Source organism: Kogia breviceps, chromosome X, assembly GCF_026419965.1.
Source record: "Kogia breviceps isolate mKogBre1 chromosome X, mKogBre1 haplotype 1, whole genome shotgun sequence".
NCBI classification, from domain to species: Eukaryota; Metazoa; Chordata; class Mammalia; order Artiodactyla; family Physeteridae; genus Kogia; species Kogia breviceps.
Window position 1 is genome coordinate 121,538,605 of NC_081330.1, and position 20,481 is coordinate 121,559,085.

The 20,481-nt window shown below is 42.5% G+C and overlaps 1 protein-coding gene and 1 pseudogene across 3 annotated transcripts in view; one reads left to right on the forward strand and one right to left on the reverse strand.

The window, feature by feature from the left end:
• CTPS2 (CTP synthase 2) overlaps nucleotides 1-14,955 on the forward strand; it is a 130,587-nt gene extending 115,632 nt beyond the window's left edge. Inside the window, exons 18-19 of one of the 3 annotated variants that reach the window (XM_059050840.2) lie at nucleotides 13,706-13,816; nucleotides 14,715-14,954. In XM_059050840.2, coding sequence (XP_058906823.1) covers nucleotides 13,706-13,775 — 70 coding nt within the window. In that variant the 3' untranslated portion in view covers nucleotides 13,776-13,816; nucleotides 14,715-14,954. Of the gene's footprint in view, nucleotides 1-13,705; nucleotides 13,817-14,714 lie in introns of all 3 variants that reach the window. The other 2 variants (XM_059050843.2, XM_059050842.2) reach the window with 2 other exon arrangements.
• A 4,450-nt stretch (nucleotides 14,956-19,405) lies between these two features.
• On the reverse strand, nucleotides 19,406-19,882 carry LOC131748668 (phosphatidylethanolamine-binding protein 1 pseudogene; annotated as a pseudogene).
• Between the last annotated feature and the right edge of the window lie 599 nt (nucleotides 19,883-20,481).

Genomic DNA, 20,481 nt, shown 5'->3' on the forward strand with positions numbered 1-20,481 from the left:
GTCCATATCCGTATGACTCCTTTCATGCTTATAATCATAATAGTGTGTGTGTGTGTGTGTGTGTGTGTGTGTGTGTGTGTATAGTTTTCCTGATTCTTTTATTTTGAAAACTTTCAAGCCTACAGAAAAGATGAAAGAATAGTACAGTGAATACTTGTAAACCTTTCACCTAGATTCACCAACTGTTGCCTTTTTACCACGTTTGATTCTCTCTTTCTCTGTGTATATACTTATTTCTGAATCATTTATAAGTTTCAAACATCATAGCACTTCACTCCTAGATACTTTATCATTCATTTTCTAAAACTGAAGACATTTTCTTATGTAAATGCAGTATCATGATCACACCTAAGAAAATTAACATTAATTCAATGACATCATTTAATATCCAGTCCATATTTAAATTTCTCCATTTATCTCCAGATGTATCTTTAGCTTTTTTTTGAAATCAAAAAAAAAAAATTTGTAATCAGTGCTTAATTTGAGGTTCATTTGGTTATACTTCCTTAGTTTCTTTTAATCTGGGTAAATCACCCTCTCGTTTTCAGTTCTGCATAACATTGACTTGTATAAAGAGGCCAGGCCAGTTGTAGCAATGACCAGAATTTGGATTCATCTGATTGTTTTCTCATGATTAGAATCAGGTTAGAGATTTGGGGAAGAATGGCTCATTGGGGCTGTTATAGACTTTACAAGGACATGTCAGGAGACATGTAAGGCACAGAACCTTCCCTCTGTTGTCACTCGGTGGATGATGCTGAGTTTATCACCTGTTTAAGCTAGTGACTGTGTGGACGTCTCTTTTGTAACGAAACAATACCATCCCCCACTGAAATGAACTAGGGTTCCTGGAAGAAATGGTTGCTTTCAGGTCTGGGGCAGGGAAAGTACAAGATGAGCCCAGAATGTATTGCCAGGCTTAAAGGAAAGAAGAGTTCAAAAACCAAAGGGGAGATTTTGTATAAGGTCAAAGAAGCCACTTGAGAGGGGCTCACTTTGGACAGTTTGAACATCAAAAACAATAATGACAAAGTTGGATCATACACATTACACTTTAAAAAAAATCCCATAGTAATACTCAAAAAAACCAAAAGGCCAATTTAAAAAAATGTAGATGCAACGCCCAATGTAATAACTGAGTCAAATAAGGATCATCAGTGGATGCCAAAACCATTGGATGAAAGGTTTCGGAAAACAGGATATTCATATGTTCTCAAAGCATCACCACAGAGTCTTTATTAATTACGAAAGCCTGTCTTTTGAACTGAACACCTCGTACACGTGTTTCTGAGTTGCACGATGCTCTTGCTGTTTGATGGCTGCGTGCTTCAGCATCCACTCAATGCGCCACATGTGCTGGAGCTCACGCCATCCTAGCCATGGTGCTGGGTGCAAGAGAATCAACTGCAAGTCCAATAAGAACACACACCCTGTCCTGGGGGACTCGTCGGGTAGTACAATGGTTCTCTACATTTTGAGGCTGACAAATCACCTTCAAAGAAAGTGATGAAAGCTGTGGACCCACTTCCTGGAAAACTGCACACACATAGCAATTGGAACGGTATTCATATCCCTAAAGCCTCCCATCCATCGATATTCTTCTAGGAGTCCTCAGATACAGACCCCCAGCTAAGATAGTCTTTATAAAAAGGGGATGGTAATAGTACTCACTTCACATGGTAGTGATGAAGAGTACGTTTTATTCTAAATGCAAAGCACTTAGCACAGTGCCTGGTCTATGGTAGGAAATTAAATGGGAATTATTATTGTGCTATTATTAATTTCACCTTAGTTCCCGTCTCCTTCATCTCTTGCCTACTCAAAGCCTCCTACCTGGTCTCCAGGCCTCCAGCTTCTCTCCTCTCAATCCATCTTCTGCTGACAGAATGCTCTGCCTACATTATTTTGGAGCTTGAATCTCTAAATGGCTTCCCTTGACTCACAGCATAAAATGCACACAAATCCATACGGAACAGCCTGAACTCCCCCAGAGGGTTTAGTGCTTTGGCTTCGGCTCTCACCTCTCCCTTGGCTCCTGTTATGCATTCCTGAAGTGCTTAGCGAAAAGAGAATGCCAATCTGTAGCCTGTTAGGATGCTGGTTGCCCAAATTGTTACCGATGGTGGGCATCAGAGGTGGGTGTGGCCTCTCTGCTGATTATATATAGAGTGTGTATTTCTCCTTCTAAGGCATCCTTATCCCACTTTGGGTGTCCCTTTCTATTTGACTAGGAGAGTAAGAAACTCTTTTTCTCCTGTGTGAATCTAATGTGCATTTTCCAGCACTGTTCTAAACTTGGAATCACCTTGCTTTTTATTTTAACTTTGGGGCTACATGGTTGATGTTGCCAGGGGCCATTCTTGCAGTGTAAGGTGCAAATAGTTTATTTTTGTGGGGACAGTGTGGGCAAGTAGAGAGGGTGCTATGGGTTTATTTTCTGGATCTGCCACTTACTGGGTAATGTTTTTTCAAGTCCCCAGTCCTAAACCTCAGGATCTTCATCTTTTAGGGTTGCTATGAGGAACAGTTGAGATGGTGCTTTGTAAACTTTCAACTGATATAAAGATACCACTTTTCCTCCTTTGTTACATTTCAAGCAAAAGTGAACTGGAAAAAAAGATTCTTTTTTGCTTTCTTTTTTGACAGTTCCTTTAAACATCTTTAAAACAGCCCCCCTCCCTTATTGTTGGACTCCAAAACCATACCTGGAGACTTTTTCTTGTAAAGTACTGCTGATAAACCCCATGTGAGTATGCCTTCCCTCAGGGATTAAATGTTGCTGAAAAGGTGTTCTTTATTGATCGTGATTCACTGCCTGCAGATGATGTGGTGCCAGCCAGGGACGGAGTTAATAGAGATTTAGACCACTGTGCTTTTAACGCCCTGCTAGGGTTGTGTTCTGCTGTTTACTATTCAATGCAAAACTCATTCAAAGCATACTAAGTTTTTAATTCCATTGCTCTTATATTTTATGGCTTCCAGGGGCTCTTTGAGAAGGAAGTAAGCATAGCAATAACAATGCTTTGGGGGAAACTGTGTGCATGGCAACCTGTTTTAAAACATGCTTTCTCCCTATGAAATGGATTTTGATATAAAGTATTATAGGAATGTATGCATGCTGGGAATCTTAAGTATGCTGTTAAATTTTTTAAAAATTCCAACCACCTCTTTCTGTTCATCGAGAAGAAATGGTTTAACGGCTGCATCAGGGTAGCAAAGAAGGTGGACTGTATGAGGCATTCCTCTACCCTTGCCCTGGTGCCTTGGAATATATGTTTTCTTATACTGGGAATTTATTAGGAACCAAGAGTCTTGGACAAACAAACGTGACTATGACAAGCCTTTTGTTTGTCAAAGAACCACATGTACACCATGGCGGTCAAGTCTCGTAAGTCCAGCCAGTGTTTAAGGATAGCGATTCCAATGCGTTGCCGCTGGTGATTTTGATTTTGTCTTGTGAGAAATAGTACAGTAAAAAACTTTTTTTTAAAAGAGTGCTTCCATTATTTGGGGGTTACATACATGTATGAGAGGGAGTTGCTGTGATTTTGACTGTACATAGCCAGACCTTAAAAAAAACCTTTCTTAGGGAGTGATAAGGAGAACCATTGCATGGTGATTATGTTTTTTTTTTAATTAATTAATTAATTAATTTTTTTAATTTTTTATTTTTTTAACATCCTTATTTGAGTATTAACTGTTTTACAATAGTGTGTTACTTTCTCCTTTACAACAAAGTGAATCAGTTATACATATACATATACATATGTTCCCATATCTCTTCCCTCTTGCATCACCCTCCCTCCCACCCTCCCTATCCCACCCCTCTAGGTGGTCACAAAGCACAGAGGTGAACTCCCTGTGCTATGCGGCAGCTTCCCACTAGCTATCTAATTTACATTTGGTAGTGTGTATATGTCCCTGCCGCTCTCTCACTTCGTCACAGCCCATCTTTTCCCCTCCCCATATCCTCAAGTCCATGCTCTAGTAGGTCTGTGTTTTATTCCCGTCCTACCACTAATCTCTTCATGACATTTTTTTTTCTTAGATTCCATATATATGTGTTAGCATACGGTATTTGTTTTTCTCCTTCTGACTTACTTCCCTCTGTATGACAGAATCCAGGTCTATCCACCTCATTATAAATAACTCAGTTTCATTTCTTTTTATGGCTGAGTAATATTCCATTGTATATATGTGCCACATCTTCTTTATCCATTCATCTGTTGATGGGACACTTAGGTTGCTTCCATGTCCTGGCTATCGTAAATAGAGCTGCAATAAACATTTTGGTACATGACTCTTTTTGAATTATGGTTTTCTCAGGGTATATGCCTAGTAGTGGGATTGCGGGGTCATATGGTAGTTCTATTTGTAGTTTTTTAAGGAACCTACATACTGTTCTCCATAGTGGCTGTATCAATTTACATTCCCACCAGCAGTGCAAGAGGGTTCCCTTTTCTCCACACCCTCTCCAGCATTTATTGTTTCTAGAATTTTTGATGATGGCCATTCTGACCGGTGTGAGATGATATCTCATTGTAGTTTTGATTTGTATTTCTCTAATGATTAATGATGTTGAGCATTCTTTCATGTGATTGTTGGCAATCTGTATATCTTCTGTGGAGAAATGTCTATTTAGGTCTTCTGCCCATTTTTGGATTGGGTTGTTTGTTTTTTTGTTATTGAGCTGCATGAGTTGCTTATAAATTTTGGAGATTAATCCTTTGTCAGTTGCTTCATTTGCAAATATTTTCTCCCATTCTGAGGTTTGTCTTTTCGTCTTGTTTATGGTATCCTTTGCTGTGCAAAAGCTTTTAAGTTTCATTAGATCCCATTTGTTTATTTTTGTTTTTATTTCCATTTCTCTAGGAGATGGGTCAAAAAGGATCTTGCTGTGGTTTATGTCATAGAGTGTTCTGCCTATGTTTTCCTCTAAGAGTTTGATAGTGTCTGGCCTTACATTTAGGTCTTTAACCCATTTTGAGTTTATTTTTGTGCGTGGTGTTAGGGAGTGTTCTAATTTCATACTTTTACAGGTAGCTGTCCAGTTTTACCAGCACCACTTATTGAAGAGGCTGTCTTTTCTCCACTGTATATTCTTGCCTCCTTTATCAAAGATAAGGTGACCATATGTGTGTGGGTTTATCTCTGGGCTTTCTATCCTGTTCCATTGATGTATATTTTTGTTTTTGTGCCTGTACCATACTGTCTTAATTACTGTGGCCTTGTAGTAGAGTCTGAAGTCAGGGAGCCTGATTCCTCCAGCTCCATTTTTCGTTCTCAAGACTGCTTTGGCTATTCGGGGTCTTTTGTGTTTCCATACAAATTGTGAAATTTTTTGTTCTAGTTCTGTAAAAAATGCCAGTGGTAATTTGATAGGGATTGCATTGAATTTATAGATTGCTTTGGGTAGTATAGTCATTTTCACAATGTTGATTCTTCCAATCCAAGAACATGGTATATTTCTCCACCTATTTGTATCATCTTTAATTTCTTTCATCAGTGTCTTATAGTTTTCTGCATGCAAGTCTTTTGTCTCCTTAGGTAGGTTTATTCCTAGATATTTTATTCTTTTTGTTGCCATGGTAAATGGGAGTGTTTTCTTAATTTCCCTCTCGGGTTTTTCATCGTTAGTGTATAAGAATGCCAGAGATTTCTGTGCATTAATTTTGTATCCTGCTACTTTACCAAATTCATTGATTAGCTCTAGTAGTTTTCTGGTAGCATCCTTAGGATTCTCTATGTATAGTATCATGTCATCTGCAAACAGTGACAGCTTTACTTCTTCTTTTCCTATTTGGATTCCTTTTATTTCTTTATTTTCTCTGATTATTGTGGCTAGAACTTCCAAAACTATGTTGAATAAGAGTGGTGAGAGTGCGCAACTTTGTCTTGTTCCTGATCTTAGTGGAAATGGTTTCAGTTTTTCACCATTGAGAACAATGCTGGCTGTGGGTTTGTCATATATGGCCTTTATTATGTTGAGGAAAGTTCCCTGTATGCCTACTTTCTGCAGGGTTTTTATCATAAATGGGTGTTGAATTTTGTCAAAAGCTTTCTCTGCATCTATTGAGATGATCATATGGTTTTTCTCCTTCAGTTTGTTGATATGGTGTATCACGTTGATTGATTTGCGTATATTGAAGAATCCTTGCATTCCTGGAATAAACCCCACTTAATCATGGTGTATGATCCTTTTAATGTGCTGTTGGATTCTGTTTGCGAGTATTTTGTTGAGGATTTTTGCATCTACGTTCATCAGTGATATTGGCCTGTAGTTTTCTTTCTTTGTGACGTCTTTGTCTAGTTTTGGTATCAGGGTGATGGTGGCCTCATAGAATGAGTTTGGGAGTGTTCCTCCCTCTGCTATGTTTTGGAAGAGTTTGAGAAGGATAGGTGTTAGCTCTTCTCTAAATGTTTGATAGAATTCGCCTGTGAAGCCATCTGGTCCTGGGCTTTTGTTTGTTGGAAGATTTTGAATCACAGTTTCAATTTCAGTGCTTGTGATTTGTCTGTTCATATTTTCTATTTCTTCCTGGTTCAGTCTTGGCAGGTTGTGCATTTCTAAGAATTTGTCCATTTCTTCCAGGTTGTCCATTTTATTGGCATACAGTTGTTTGTAGTAATCTCTAATAATCTTTTGTATTTCTGCAGTGTCAGTTGTTACTTCTCCTTTTTCATTTCTAATTCTATTGATTTGAGTCTTCTCCCTTTTTTTCTTGATGAGTCTGGCTAATGGTTTATCAATTTTATTTATCTTCTCAAAGAACCAGCTTTTACTTTTATTGACCTTTGCTATTGTTTCCTTCATTTCTTTTTCATTTATTTCTGATCTGATCTTTATGATTTCTTTCCTTCTGTTAAATTTGGGGTTTTTTTGTTCTTCCTTCTCTAATTGCTTTAGGTGCAAAGTTAGGTTGTTTATTCGAGATGTTTCCTGTTTCTTAAGGTATGATTGTATTGCTATAAACTTCCCTCTTAGAACTGCTTTTGCTGTATCCCATACATTTTGGGTCGTCGTGTCTCCATTGTCATTTGTTTCTAAGTACTTTTTGATTTCCTCTTTGATTTCTTTAGTGATCACTTCATTATTACGTAGTGTATTGTTTAGCCTCCATGTGTTTGTATTTTTTTACAGATCTTTTCCTGTAATTGATATCTAGTCTCATAGCGTTGTGGTCGGAAAAGATACTTGATACGATTTCAATTTTCTTAAATTTGCCAAGGCTAAATTTGTGACCCAAGATATGATCTATCCTGGAGAATGTTCCATGGGCACTTGAGAAAAATGTGTATTCTGTTGTTTTTGGGTGGAATGTCCTATAAATATCAAGTAAATCCATCTTTTGCAATGTATCATTTAAAGCTTGTGTTTCCTTATTTATTTTCATTTTGAATGATCTGTCCATTGGTGGCAGTGGGGTGTTAAAGTCCCCTACTATGATTGTGTTACTGTCGATTTCCCCTTTTATGGCTGTTAGTATTTGCCTTATGTATTGAGGTGCTCCTATGTTGGGTGCATAAATATTTACAATTGTTATATCTTCTTCATGGATCGATCCCTTGATCATTATGTAGTGTCCTTCTTTGTCTCTTGTAATAGTTTTTATTGTAAAGTCTATTTTGTCTGATATGAGAGTTGGTACTCCAGCTTTCTTCTGATTTCCATTTGCATGGAATATCTTTTTCCATCCCTTCACGTTCAGTCTGTATGTGTCCCTAGGTTTGAAGTGGGTCTCTTGTAGACAGCATATATATGGGTCTTGTTTTTGTATCCATTCAGCCAGTCTGTGTCTTTTGGTGGGAGCATTTAATCCATTTACATTTAAGGAAATTATTGATATGTGTGTTCCTATTACCATTTACTTAATTGTTTCGGGTTGTTCTTGTAGGTCTTTTCCTTCTCTTGTGTTTCTTGCTTAGAGAAGTTCCTTTAGCAGTTGTTGTAAAGCTGGTTTGGTGGTGCTGAACTCTCTCAGCTTTTGCTTGCCTGTAAAGGTTTTAATTTCTCCATCAAATCTGAATGAGATCCTTGCTGGGTAGAGTCATCTTGGTTGTAGGTTTTTTTCCTTCATCACTTTAAATATGTCCTGCCACTCCCTTCTGGCTTGTAGAGTTTCTGCTGAAAGATCAGCTGTTAACCTTATGGGGATTCCCTTGTGTGTTATTTGTTGTTTTTCCCTTGCTGCTTTTAACATGTTTTCTTTGTATTTAATTTTTGACAGTTTGATTATTATGTGTCTTGGCGTGTTTCTCCTTGGGTTTATCCTGTATGGGACTCTCTGTGCTTCCTGGACTTGATGGACTATTTCCTTTCCTATATTAGGGAAGTTTTCAACTATAATCTCTTCAAATATTTTCTCAGTCCCTTTCTTTTTCTCTTCTTCTTCTGGGACCCCTATGATTCGAATGTTGGTGCATTTAATGTTGTCCCAGAGGTCTCTGAGACTGTCCTCAGTTCTTTTCATTCTTTTTTCTTTCTTCTGCTCTGCAGTAGTTATTTCCACTATTTTATCTTCCAGGTCACTTATCCGTCCTTCTGCCTCAGTTATTCTGCTACTGATCCCATCTAGAGTATTTTTCATTTCATTTATTGTGTTGTTCATCGTTACTTGCTTCCTCTTTATTTCTTCTAGGTCCTTGTTAACTGTTTCTTGCAATTTGTCTATTCTATTTCCAAGATTTTGAATCATCTTTACTATCATTATTCTGAATTCCTTTCCAGGTAGACTGGCTATTACCTCTTCATTTGTTAGGTCTGGTGTGTTTTTATCTTGCTCCTTCATCTGTTGTGTGGTTTTCTGTGCTCTCATTTTGCTTACCTTACTGTGTTTGGGATCTCTTATTGCAGGCTGCAGGTTCGTAGTTCCCTCTGTTTTTGGTGGCTGTCCCCAGTGGCTGAGGTTGGTTCAGTGGGTTGAGCAGGTTTCCTGGTTGGGGGGACTAGTGCCTCTGTTCTGGTGGGTGAGGCTGGATCTTGTCTTTCTGGTGGGCAGGTCCATGTCCGGTGGTGTGTATGGGGATGTTGGTAGCCTTATTATGATTTTAGGCAGCCTCTCTGCTAATGGATGGGGCTGTAGACCTGTCTTGCTCTTTGTTGGGCATAGGGTGTCCAGCACTGTTCGTTGCTGGTCCTTGAGTGAAGCTGGGTCTTGGTGTTTGAGATGGAGATCTCTGGGAGATTTTTTGCCGTTTGATATTACGTGGAGCTGGGAGGTCTCTTGTGGACCAGTGTCCTGAGGTTGGTTCTCCCACCTCAGAGACACAGCCCTGACACCTGGCTGGAGTGCCAAGAGTCTTTAATCCACACGGCTCAAAATAAAAGGGAGAAAAAAATAGAAAGGAAAGAAAGGAAGGAAGGAGGAAGGGAGGGAAGGAAGGAAGGAAGAAAGGAAGGGAGGGAGGAAGAAAGGAAGGGAGGGAGGAAGGAAGAAAGGAAGGAGGGAAGTAGGAAAGAAGGGAGGGAAGAAAGGAAGAAAGAAAGGGAGAAGACAAAATAAAGTAGGATAAAATATAGTTATTAAAATAAAAAATAATTATTAAGAAGAAAAATTTCTATTAAAGAAAAAAAAAACCCAAAAAACGGTCAGTCTAACCCTAGGACAAGTGGTGAAAACAAAGCTATACAGACAAAATCTCACACAGCAGCACACACATACACACTCACAAAAAGAAAAAAGGGGAAAATAAAAGTATATTTTGCTCCCAAAGTCCACCTCCTCAACTTGGGATATTTCGCTGTCTATTCAGGTTTTCCACACATGCAGGGCACTTCAAGTTGATAGTGCAGCTTTAATCCGCTGCTTCTGAGGCTGCTGGGAGAGACCTCCCCCTCTCCTCTTTGTTCGCACAGCTCCTGGGGTTCAGCTTTGGACTTGGCCCCGCCTCTGCGTGTAGGTCGTCCGAGGGCGTCTGCCCTTCACTCAGGACGGGGTTAAAGGAGCAGCTGATTCGGGGGCTCTGGCACAGGCCGGGGGGAGGGAGGGGCACGGTTGCAGGGCGAGCCTGCGACGTCAGAGGCCGGCGTGACGCTGCGCCGGCCCGAGGCGCACCGTGAGTTTTCCCGGGGAAGCTGTCCCTGGATCCCGGGACCCCGGCAGTGGCGGGCTGCACAGGCTCCTGGGAGGGGCGGTGTGGAGGGTGACCTGTGCGCGCACACAGGCCTCTTGGTGGCGGCAGTAGCAACCCTAGCGTCCCACACCCGTCTCTGTTGTCCGTGCCGACAACCGCGGCTCGCGCCCGTTTCTGGAGCTCCTTTAAGCGGCGCGCTTAAACCCCTCTCCTCGCACCCCAGGAAGCGAAGAGGCAAGAAAAAGTCTCTTGTCTCTTCGGTAGCTCCGCGCCCGTTTCTGGAGCTCCTTTAAGCGGTGCACTTAATCCCCTCTCCTCGCGCAGCAGGAGGCAAAGAGGGAAGAAAAGGTCTCTTGCCTCTTCGGCAGCTCCAGACTTCAACTGGACTCCCTCCCGGCCAGCCGTGGCGCACTAACCCCTTCAGGCTGTTTTCACTCTGCCAACTCCAGACCTTTCCCTGGGATCCGCAGGAGCCTCAGCTCCCAGCCCCGCCCGCCCCGGCCGGTGAGCAGACAAGCCTCTCGGGCTGGTGAGTGCTGGTCGGCACCGATCCTCTGCGGAATCTCTCCGCTTTGCCCTCTGCACCCTGTTGCTGTGCTCTCCTCTGTGGCTTCAAAGGTCCCCCCATGCCAACCCTGTCTCTGCCAGTGAAGGGGCTTCCTAGTGTGTGGGAACCTTTCCTCCTTCACGGCTCCCTCCCACTGGTGCAGGTCCCGTCCCTATTCTTTGTCTCTGTTTGTTCTTTTTCCTTTTGCCCTACCCAGGTACGTGGGGAGTTTCTTGCCTTTTGGGAGGTCTGAGGTCTTCTGCCAGCGTTCGGTGGGTGTTCTATAGGAGAAGTTCCACGTGTAGATGTATTTCTGATGTATCTGTGAGGAGGAAGGTGATCCCCGCGTCTTACTCTTCCGCCATCTTCTCGCTCCCCCCAAGACTTCCTTTTTAAATCTATGGTGTTTTTTTTTTTTTTTTAATCATCATTCATTTGTTTTTAAATCAGTGCTATCCAATAGAACTTTTTGCAGTGATGGAAATGTTCTATAATCTGCACTGTCCAATATGGCAGCTGCCAACCACACATGGCTATTGAGCACTTGAAGTGTGGCTCAGTGTGTACACGTGAGGAATGGAATTTTAAATTTTATTTGCTTTTCGTTGATTTAAATTTAGATAGCTACTGCGGCTTGTGGCTACCATATCGGACAGTGCCAGTTTAAAACTTTCTGCTCCTCAAATGTAACAAGGTACACACGAATAGTTCTGTATTCTGCGGTATTTCAAAAAATGTAACATGTAAGACCCTAATATCTAATAACTCTCCCCACTGAGAAGTGTGTGTGTGTGTGTGTGTGTGTATGTACAGAGGTTATTTAAAAAGACAGGTTGTCTTAAGATAGAGCTGAGATGTCTCGAATTAAGTGAAAATATGCCCAGATAAGTATCGTATGACTTAAGTCCGTTCTGTGTGAAACAAAAATGAAGCCCTAAGTCTTACATGGCACAAAACAGCACCCGCATTTTATTGGATGTGCAGGAACCACTGCTGTTCTGCATGTGGAATTGTGTTTCTAGCACTTGTGTTTTGCTGGAGCATGAATGCCATAAAATCAGCATGTTTATTTAGCACCATTGCCTATTTTGAGAATTCTGTTCTTGAGTGTTGTGGTTTATGTGGTTGTTCTACCTCCGCCCCTGAGCACATATGAAAGAAAATTAGTGAGCCCAGTCATTTGCCTTGGAGCTTCCCTTTGTTGGAGTCAACCTGTGCCATTTTGATGCATTGGCAGAGTTTGGGGCTGACAGCCAGCAGACAGGAAGTGAGAGCCATTAGGTTAGACCCACCCAAGTCCACTTGGTGAAGTGGGTAGGGAATTACTCTTGGTACAGGAAAGACTTCTGAAAATCATGGACATGACAGTTTTCGCCGCTTCTTTATATTTCCATGACTTTTTGAGAGATATCACGTTGTAAACACATAACCCCCATGAACAGCAACAGCTCATATTTTCGTATAGTTTCAGAGCACTAAATTTATGCATTCTCTTTCGGCCCTCATAACATTTTGATGAGGTGGTAGGTATTGTTACTACTTTTTTCTAGACTCTCAAAGAGTCAAGTGACCAGCCCGAAGGCATGTGGCTAATAACTAGTACAACCAGGAGTGTGAGGGTGAAGATGTGGGCCCGCCCCACTCCTCCATGGGCTCAGAGGTGTGGAAGGAAGCTTGAGATACTTGAGAAAGTAGAGTTGCCTTGGCCCTTTGGACCTTCTCACTTGTGGGGTCAGGGTACATGCCCTGTGGGGCCCACTGCAGCACACAGCTTACTTGAGCCTGTGGCCTGGATTAGCATGATGGGGACACATAGGGAGTTGAGTGCATTTTCCAAATCCCCTTTTGTTGCAGAGAACCAGGAAGGACTCAACGTTTTTCTAGTGAGAGTGCATGGATAAGGATATATCGATTTGGGGGGGTTGCTTTTTAAAAATATATTTTCTTTGGTTATTCCTGTGTTTTCTTTATTGGAAACCCTTTTGTAACAGTAGAAGTGGTTTTCCTGAATTAAAAACTAACTAGGAGGTATCTTCTACTTGATTGGTTTTAAGGATATGTTGATTTCTTTGTTCATCTGAGAAATATTGTCTTTTCTGCCATTTCTTGATCTTTTTCTGTGTCTTCTCCATACTCTAGCCCCACCCTCCCCCTTTCCAGTATTTTGTCCAGAAGTCAGGGAGGAGAGTGAGGTTGTCTGTTATGATTTTGTTTCTGTATTTATTGATATTTACTCCATATGTTTAGGGTACATCTTTGTTTTCTAGCCTGTCAGCATAGGGTTTCTCCAACTGTTCCCTCTCCTCTCTTTAAAAAAAAGTGGATTTTCACCTCTTATGGAATTCAGACTTCTATTGCTATAAGTCAGCAAAAACTTGGCCAAGGCTAGGAATGGGTCAGGCATAAAACACTTACTTCCTGACAATGTAATCTTCATAGATCAGTAGAACTCTTGAGGGGTTGATCAACCTGCTGACTTACTTGGAACCAAGCAAGAGGAACCCCAAACTGAGTCCGTGAGGAACCCCAAACTGAGTCCGTGGCTCAAAGTGAAAGTACAATTGCAGGCCTATCTCATGGAGAAGGTGTATTTCTTCGGGAACCGAAGATGGTGGCATCTATGTCAATAATCAGTCCTGCTTTGAATACTACATGTAACTTGAGGTAGTTGAAGCATCACATAAAGTTTCTAATTTGAGAACAGCAAAATTGTGCAAATTATTTCTCAAACCCTTCGACCTACGAGAATGTTTATTGGAATGGAAAACTTTCATGCTGTTGACCTATATTAGTGGTCTTCAGAAGGTTATAAATTTCAGTCTAAATTGAAATGCTTTTATAAATTTTCTGAATAAGGTACTTCCAATTTAAGACACAAGCAAGTGATCAGTTCCTCTGACAAAAGGAGACCGTCGGTTGTGGTTGGACTAACGTCTTCCTGGAGTGACTAGGAAGTAATAGTAGAATATTCCTTAGTATCTTCTCTTAGTGGGGGTTAATTATGGAAAGTGTTTAGGATTGTAAATAGGATAATTGTCCAGAGTTTTTTTACACCTTGCTAAGTTAATTCGTCTTTTGCTCTAGTGATAGATACAGCGATGCCAGTGATGACAGCTTTTCAGAGCCAAGGATAGCTGAGTTGGAAATCAGCTGAAACTGATACGTGACTTGGAATCACCAGGACTGCCTGAGAGGGTGAGATGGAACCTTTAAGTTCTTGTTTGTTTTACAGACAAGCTGTCTTCTTGGTGTAGAAGGGAGCATCACAGGACTTGTCTCACAGGATCCTGCTCCCCTGGGATGCTCCCGTTTGCATAGTTAGCGGGACGGGCGTGACAGCTGATTGTGCTTCTGGGAATCTGGAATGCACCTGAGAAAGCAGGCAGTTAGGAATGCGCCTGAGGCCAGGAATAAATATATCCGTGCACCTATAAATGGATACGTGGAGGCTGATAGTGTCGCTGAGGGGTCAGCAGACTTGTTCTGTAAAGGGCCAGACAGTGACTGTTTTCAGCTTTGTGGGGCCTCCAGCGCGTTAGAGAGGGAGAGCAGGCTTGGACAGTATGTACATCAATGGGCAGGGCTGTGTCCCAATAAAACTTGATTTCCAAACACAGTGTGCTGACCCCTGGTCTAGGTCACTCATGGAAAAGCAGATTTCCTTGGATTTGTAGAAAATAAAAATAGTGTTTTCTTTCTTTGTAGGGAGATGCCAGAGACTGGCTTGGCTCTCAGGGGCAGCTTGTGTCCCTCACTGCTCCTGGAGGTTTTATTAGAGAAGGTAGCAGCCTGGATGGCTTTATTCCATTCATGCTCAGAGGCAGATGCTGCCTGGACAACGTTGCTCTTTAGCAGGGACAGCAGCTTTTGGAAAATTCGTACAATTACTCCAATGTGACTTCTCTTCGTATTTCACTTAGGGGCAGAACATTCCTGTTCACCAGGGAAGGCACATCCAGGTCTATTTAGGTTTGCCACAGACATGGAGACCTTCAGAAGCAAACCAAAATGGTGCAAAGATTAGTTGGAGGTACTTGCAAGACATATTATTCAGCTTCTGAGGTGGCTAATACTTATTTATTTTTTTTTTAAGGCTCTGAAGTAACCGAAGCCAAGATGAAGGAACTATCTAAGGGAATCACCACACTCATAGAATCACTCTTTTCTGCACCAAACATGGGATGTCCAGCCTCGAGGGGAATCTAATAACATGCACGTCCATGAACCAGAATCAAAGGGGTAGTTTTCTTTTTCCTCCAGAGGTGACCTTTGATTCTTGCAAATTTCTGTAGCCAATTAAACTTTTCCCAGCAGCTTCAATGGGCGGAAAGTGTGTTGGTGTCTTGTCTGGTGTATGGTGATGTCCATGTGGTGAGGAAGGATCCAGGTAACTGAGCCTTCTCTGGGCTATATGAGAAGGCTGGCAGAGCACGCGCAACAACTAATTTTGTGTCAAAAATGAGTCATTCTGTTACGTGGAATTCAGCCACAGATTTGCATGTGGCCCAAGCTTATTTCAGTTTTTCACTCTGTTTATTTGTAGTAAAAAGTAAAATGAAACAGGTCCAAGACTGGGGGTGGTAAGTAAGGCCCTGGCCTCAGGCACAGAATTTAAGGGGGCATAAAAAAACTCAGGAGTCAAGATCAATAGCATATATATATATACTTGAGGTGAAATTCACATAACATAGATTAACCATTTCAAAGTGAACAATGCAGTAGCGTTGGGTACATTCATAGTGCTGTGCAACCACCACCTTCATCTGGTTCCATGCCTCTTCCCAGCCGCCCCCGCAACCACTTATCTCCTTTCTGTTTCTATGGATTGACCTATCCTGGATATTTCATATTAGTGGAATCATATAATACGTGGCCTCTCGTGTCTGGCTTCTTTCACTGAGCTTGATGTTTTCAAGGTTCATCCATGTTGTGGCTGAATGGAATTTCCTGGTATGGATTAGACTACAATTTGTTTCTTCATTCATCCGCTGATGGACATTTGAGTTGTTTCTACCCTTTGGCTTTTTTGGATAGCGCTACTGTGAACATTCATGTGTAAATAAATTTTGTTTGTTTGTTTGTTTTTGTTTTTTGGTTTTGCCACGCAGTGAGGCTTGTGGGATCTTAGTTCCCCGACCAGGGATCCAACCCGGGCCCTCGGTAGTGAGAGCACAGCGTCCTTAACCCTTGGACTGCCAGGGAATTCCTGTAAAGAACTGTTTTGAGTATCTGTTTTTAACTCTTTTGGTAAATGGTTATACCTAGGAGTGGAATTGCTGGGTCACATGGTAATTCTGTTTGACTTTTGGCGGAAGCATCAGTAATATTTTAATGTAAGATTTTCCAAAACCAAAATTCATTAAAAAAATTACAAAGAGCAAAATACCAAATTTTAAAATAAGGACAGGATCCAGCCCTGCCCCTCCCTCACCTGCCCTAGTCCTGGGCCAGTCATACAACGTTCTCATCCAGTATGCTTCCTGTTTTCCCTGTTGAATGTACTTGAGATGACTTAGTTGTTGCTTACATTTGAGCCTTCTGAAACTGATTTAAATATTTTAACTGCTCGGTTAATTTTTTTGTGGTTGTCTTTGGCCTTTTAACTGTTTTCTCTTAATGCTGTAAAGCATTATTTTGTGAACTGCTACAGAAAATTCCTCTACCAAACACAGGCAGAAATGAAATGAATAATTCTGGTAAACAAAAATAGTAAAGAACTTTAGGGCTCTACTTGTGAAAATTAGAGCTTGAAGATCACAAGAGGCTCCAAATGAAAAGCCCACAAGCTAGGTTAAAAGCTGGTATAGGCCTCCTAGAGAGAGGTATGTAAGCCCAGAGGGGATGCTTGAACAGCACAAAGAGGCAGTCTGGCTTAAATGGGAGTTTTCCATTGTAGTAATTATGACTTCTAAAGTTACTTATAACAGAGTGCTCACCTTCGGGGTAATGATTAAGAAGCAGCAAAGCAGCCTTTTTGTTGTTGCTACATGAGATTTTTCTCTTTTGGAGACACCCATTGAACTTGGAATTCAGCGAAAGGTGTTATAAATCAGTCATTCGACAAATGTATCTTGAGCCCCCAGGATGAGCGACACATGGTGTCAGGTGCTGGGGGAAGTGAAGGGGAGCAGAATTTGCCCCCCAAATATGTCTCTTTGGCATAAGGATTATTTTAGGCTGATTATTTTAAAGAAACAGCAGACACAGAAAAAACTCTGAAAACTGAATCGAAGTTGCCCTTTTTAAGAGACATTTACCTTTATAAGGGAAACCTTCGTTTGTAAAGGTGAGTCCCTCTTTGTACCAGGGAGAGACTGAGGACTCTACATCTCTGGAACCTCTTCTCAGTAGAGAAGGCAGGGACTTAAATCTGTGTAACAACCTTACCCTTGATTACTGTGTTTCGCCTGGTCACCTTCTATAACTGCCTCCCCCACAAAAGCATCTTCTTTCTTTCGCTGGAGATGGTATTGAAGGTGGTGGCTTGGGCCATTTTGAAGAGTTACTCAGTTTTCCTGGGTCTCTCCCATGTATACAGCAGGTACACATGTTATTAAACTGAAACCAAGCAGGACCCTGCAGGGCCCTCGCGGGTACAAAAGCCTTTCCATGTCCTCTGTTTCTTGTTTGTAGAAAAAGGCTTTAGTCTCCTACGCTTTCCCTGAGTTCCAAAGACCAGACTCAAGCAGTTACTAATTGGGGAAGAGATGCAGAAACAAAGGAGAAGCAGTCGAGAAACAATAGTTCAGTGATAATGCATAGCCCTAGTTCCTCCCCAAGGGATGTATATGACAGTCTGATGCATATCTTTGAGTTGTTCTGCAGGAAATACAACCCGCACCCTGGTGATGGATGGTGACCACATGCTGACTCCCAAAACATTACTGTCACCTCCGCACGCACGGATCACACACCCTTTTGCCCCTCTTGCTTTTAAAAACCTTACCCCCAGGCCAGCCAGTAAAATGGATCTGAGATCAGCCTACATCTCCCATCTTCTCGGCTGGCGCCCTCTCAATCAATAAACCTCTCTCTACTCAGAACTCCAACATTTCGCTTTGTTTGGCTTCAGGATACACAGGCACTCAATCTTGGGTTCAACAACAAAACTTGTTTGTTTTTCTCCTGTTAATCTGTCTTTTATTACAGAAAGGTCTCAGCCAAGAACCTAGAAGGGTAGAGGGAAAATGATTTTTCTTCCCCTACAGAAGCAACCTACCTTCTTGCACCTGACCTTCTTTGGGGGGAAGGCAGGCTTTAAACAAATCTGTAGGAAAATAAGCATTTAATTATAATTGTGAGATGTTCAGGGAGCTATGAGTGTTAAAAGAATAAGGACAAAGAGACTGTGAGAGAGTGTAAAATGGGATCCTATGACAAACTGGGGAGCCAAGGAAGGCCTTCTGAGCAAAGCTGGTAAATGTTTCACACGGATTTGTGCCTGTGGTCACACAATGCAAAGATGGTGAGCAAAGAGATCCGAGAACCAGCGGGCTGTGGTTTCCCAGACTGGCTGGCAGTTGGGTGAGTGGTGACACTGTTTCACTGGTGTCATCACCTGCTTGGTATCAGCCCACACCTTTCCTTGATTGAAATTTGGATTGGACTAAAGCTGAAGGGACTCAGCTTTTTGGTTTTCTCCATGAGCTCTCCAGCTCCATTCCCAATTGTCACTTTTGTTGCTGTACTTCTTACTTGGACTTTATATTTTGTTGAAGTAAAGAGTACCAGTTATACGCACATCTGTGCTCTGATAAGGTCAATGCCAGACATTGACACTCATCACAGTTTTCCCCTAGAGTTGAAGTTCTGCACCCCGAAGATGCTGTACAAGATGAGGGGAGATACACAGAAACAACACCAGAAATCCAGAGTTAGTGAAATGTTGCCTGTGGGTTCTTTTCTGTGCTAGTGTCTTTGGGGTCTGATTGAATTTCTTTTTCTTTTTTTTTTTTCAACTACACAATGTTTTCATTTTTACTCAACTATAAGCAAATACAATTAACACAACATGCAGCAACTGCAGACCGGCTTTTCTTACACCGAAGAGCGATCAATTTAACAGGCACAGACTTTCGGATTTCTGATGACCTCTCACTCAGCCCTGCAGCTCATCTAGATGGCCAAGCTTTAACAGCAACTCTCTCCCTATTGCTTTTTTCAGTGTGGCTCTTTAAGGGAGCCAGAGCGGGACACTGACGCCCAATAAGCAGCCTGAGGTGTACCACGCTGGGGGGCTAGCGGACGTGCCGGCCCCTGGTTGTCTTCGTGAGAGACAGGGCCGTGAAAACACATGCCAGAAGATGCCGCCACACACGATCCTGGGCTCGGGCTCACAAAGGCAGAGGCAATCAACCGTTTCTTTTTTTCAGCCTCCCTTAAAGATTCTTTGATGCTCTGTTCTAATACTGCAGACCTGGTCTTTCTACCAGAATTTTTTTCTTCTTTAACGTCTGGGTCGTTATTCTTATATTAACATTTTGATGAGCCCATCCTAGTACCAAAATATCCCCCACCAAAACGGAGTTCAAGTCTGATCAAAACGTAACCCCCTAGAATTACAGAGGCCAGGCAGCAGGAAAAGTCACCCTAAACCTAACTCTGACCGCTCAGGGCTCGGGCAGGGGGAAGGGGAGAAATCTACAGGCGTCACTGCACTGAAACACTGCTGCGGAACTCGGGGAGCGTGTCCCTCTCCTGCCTTTCCTCTGCTTCCCAGACAGCTGCTCGTAGAGCTTGGGCACAGTCACCCCATTCGGCCTGGTAACACGCGCCGGCCCCCCGGAGCCCCGAGCTCGTACTTTCAGCGGAAATTCGCCACCTTGAATTTGCCACGGTGGTCTCCAGATCGCTTGCTGAGAACGGGCTCATCACACTTCGGTGGCCTGTCCTGCTCGTAAACCAGCCAGGCGTAGCGGTGAAGGCCCGTGCCCTTGGGAGGCCCAGAGCCCACATAATCGGAGAGCGCCGTGCCACTGCTGATGTCGTTGGCCTTCATGTAGACCACCAGGAAATGGTGCCATTCCCTGTATTTGGGGTTCTTCCTGCTGGGAGCATCCGGGTCCGTCAAGACCAAGGTATACGGTTTACCTGGATCAAGGCCATCCCATGCAATGCTGGGGGGCCGGTTCTTCACCTGCAGCAGGTGCTGCGGCCTCTCGTCCACTTCCTGCAGGCTCAAAGGCCCGGACCACTTGCTGAGGTCCACGGGCATCGCGAAGCCGAGAGGGTCGGACAGCAGGGAAAGCTGCGGGAGGACTCACGCAGGATAGCAGCCCAGATTCCCAGCCTGATTGAATTTCTTGAATGGAGCAAGAAAGAGCTCAAGATCGTGTAGCAGCAACAGGTCTGCATCACTCTCTCCCTAGGCCGCCAAGCCCTTCTCAGAGTCTCCCTTCTAACTCTTTTGTTTCACTTGTGGATGGGGAGATGTGGGGTTCTTTCAGTCTGCAAAATAGAATCACACTTGTAGTCTCAGGGTCAATGGTAGGGAAGCAGGCTCTATGCTCATCGTTAATCTGAGCAGCAGTCAGTGCTAGCCAGAAAGTCAACTTTGGGGAAGTGACCAGCCTCTTCGTTCTTTCGGAGGTAGGCTTTTCTTGTGGGATACCATTATCTGATTTGTGTTGACATTTGAATATGGGTTTATTAATAAGCCAGATATAATGATGAACTGCCATTTTGCATGTCACTGCTTCTTCTATTATCAGTAATAATCAATAGGTGAGACATTTTGAAAAACAGCTCGTTCTATTGTGACTCACCCTGCCCTTGAACAAAACCACTGTATTTCCATCTTTCTTTGGGTTTTGCTATACATCAAGGTTTTTCACTGGTCTGGTGGATATCCTACCCAACTT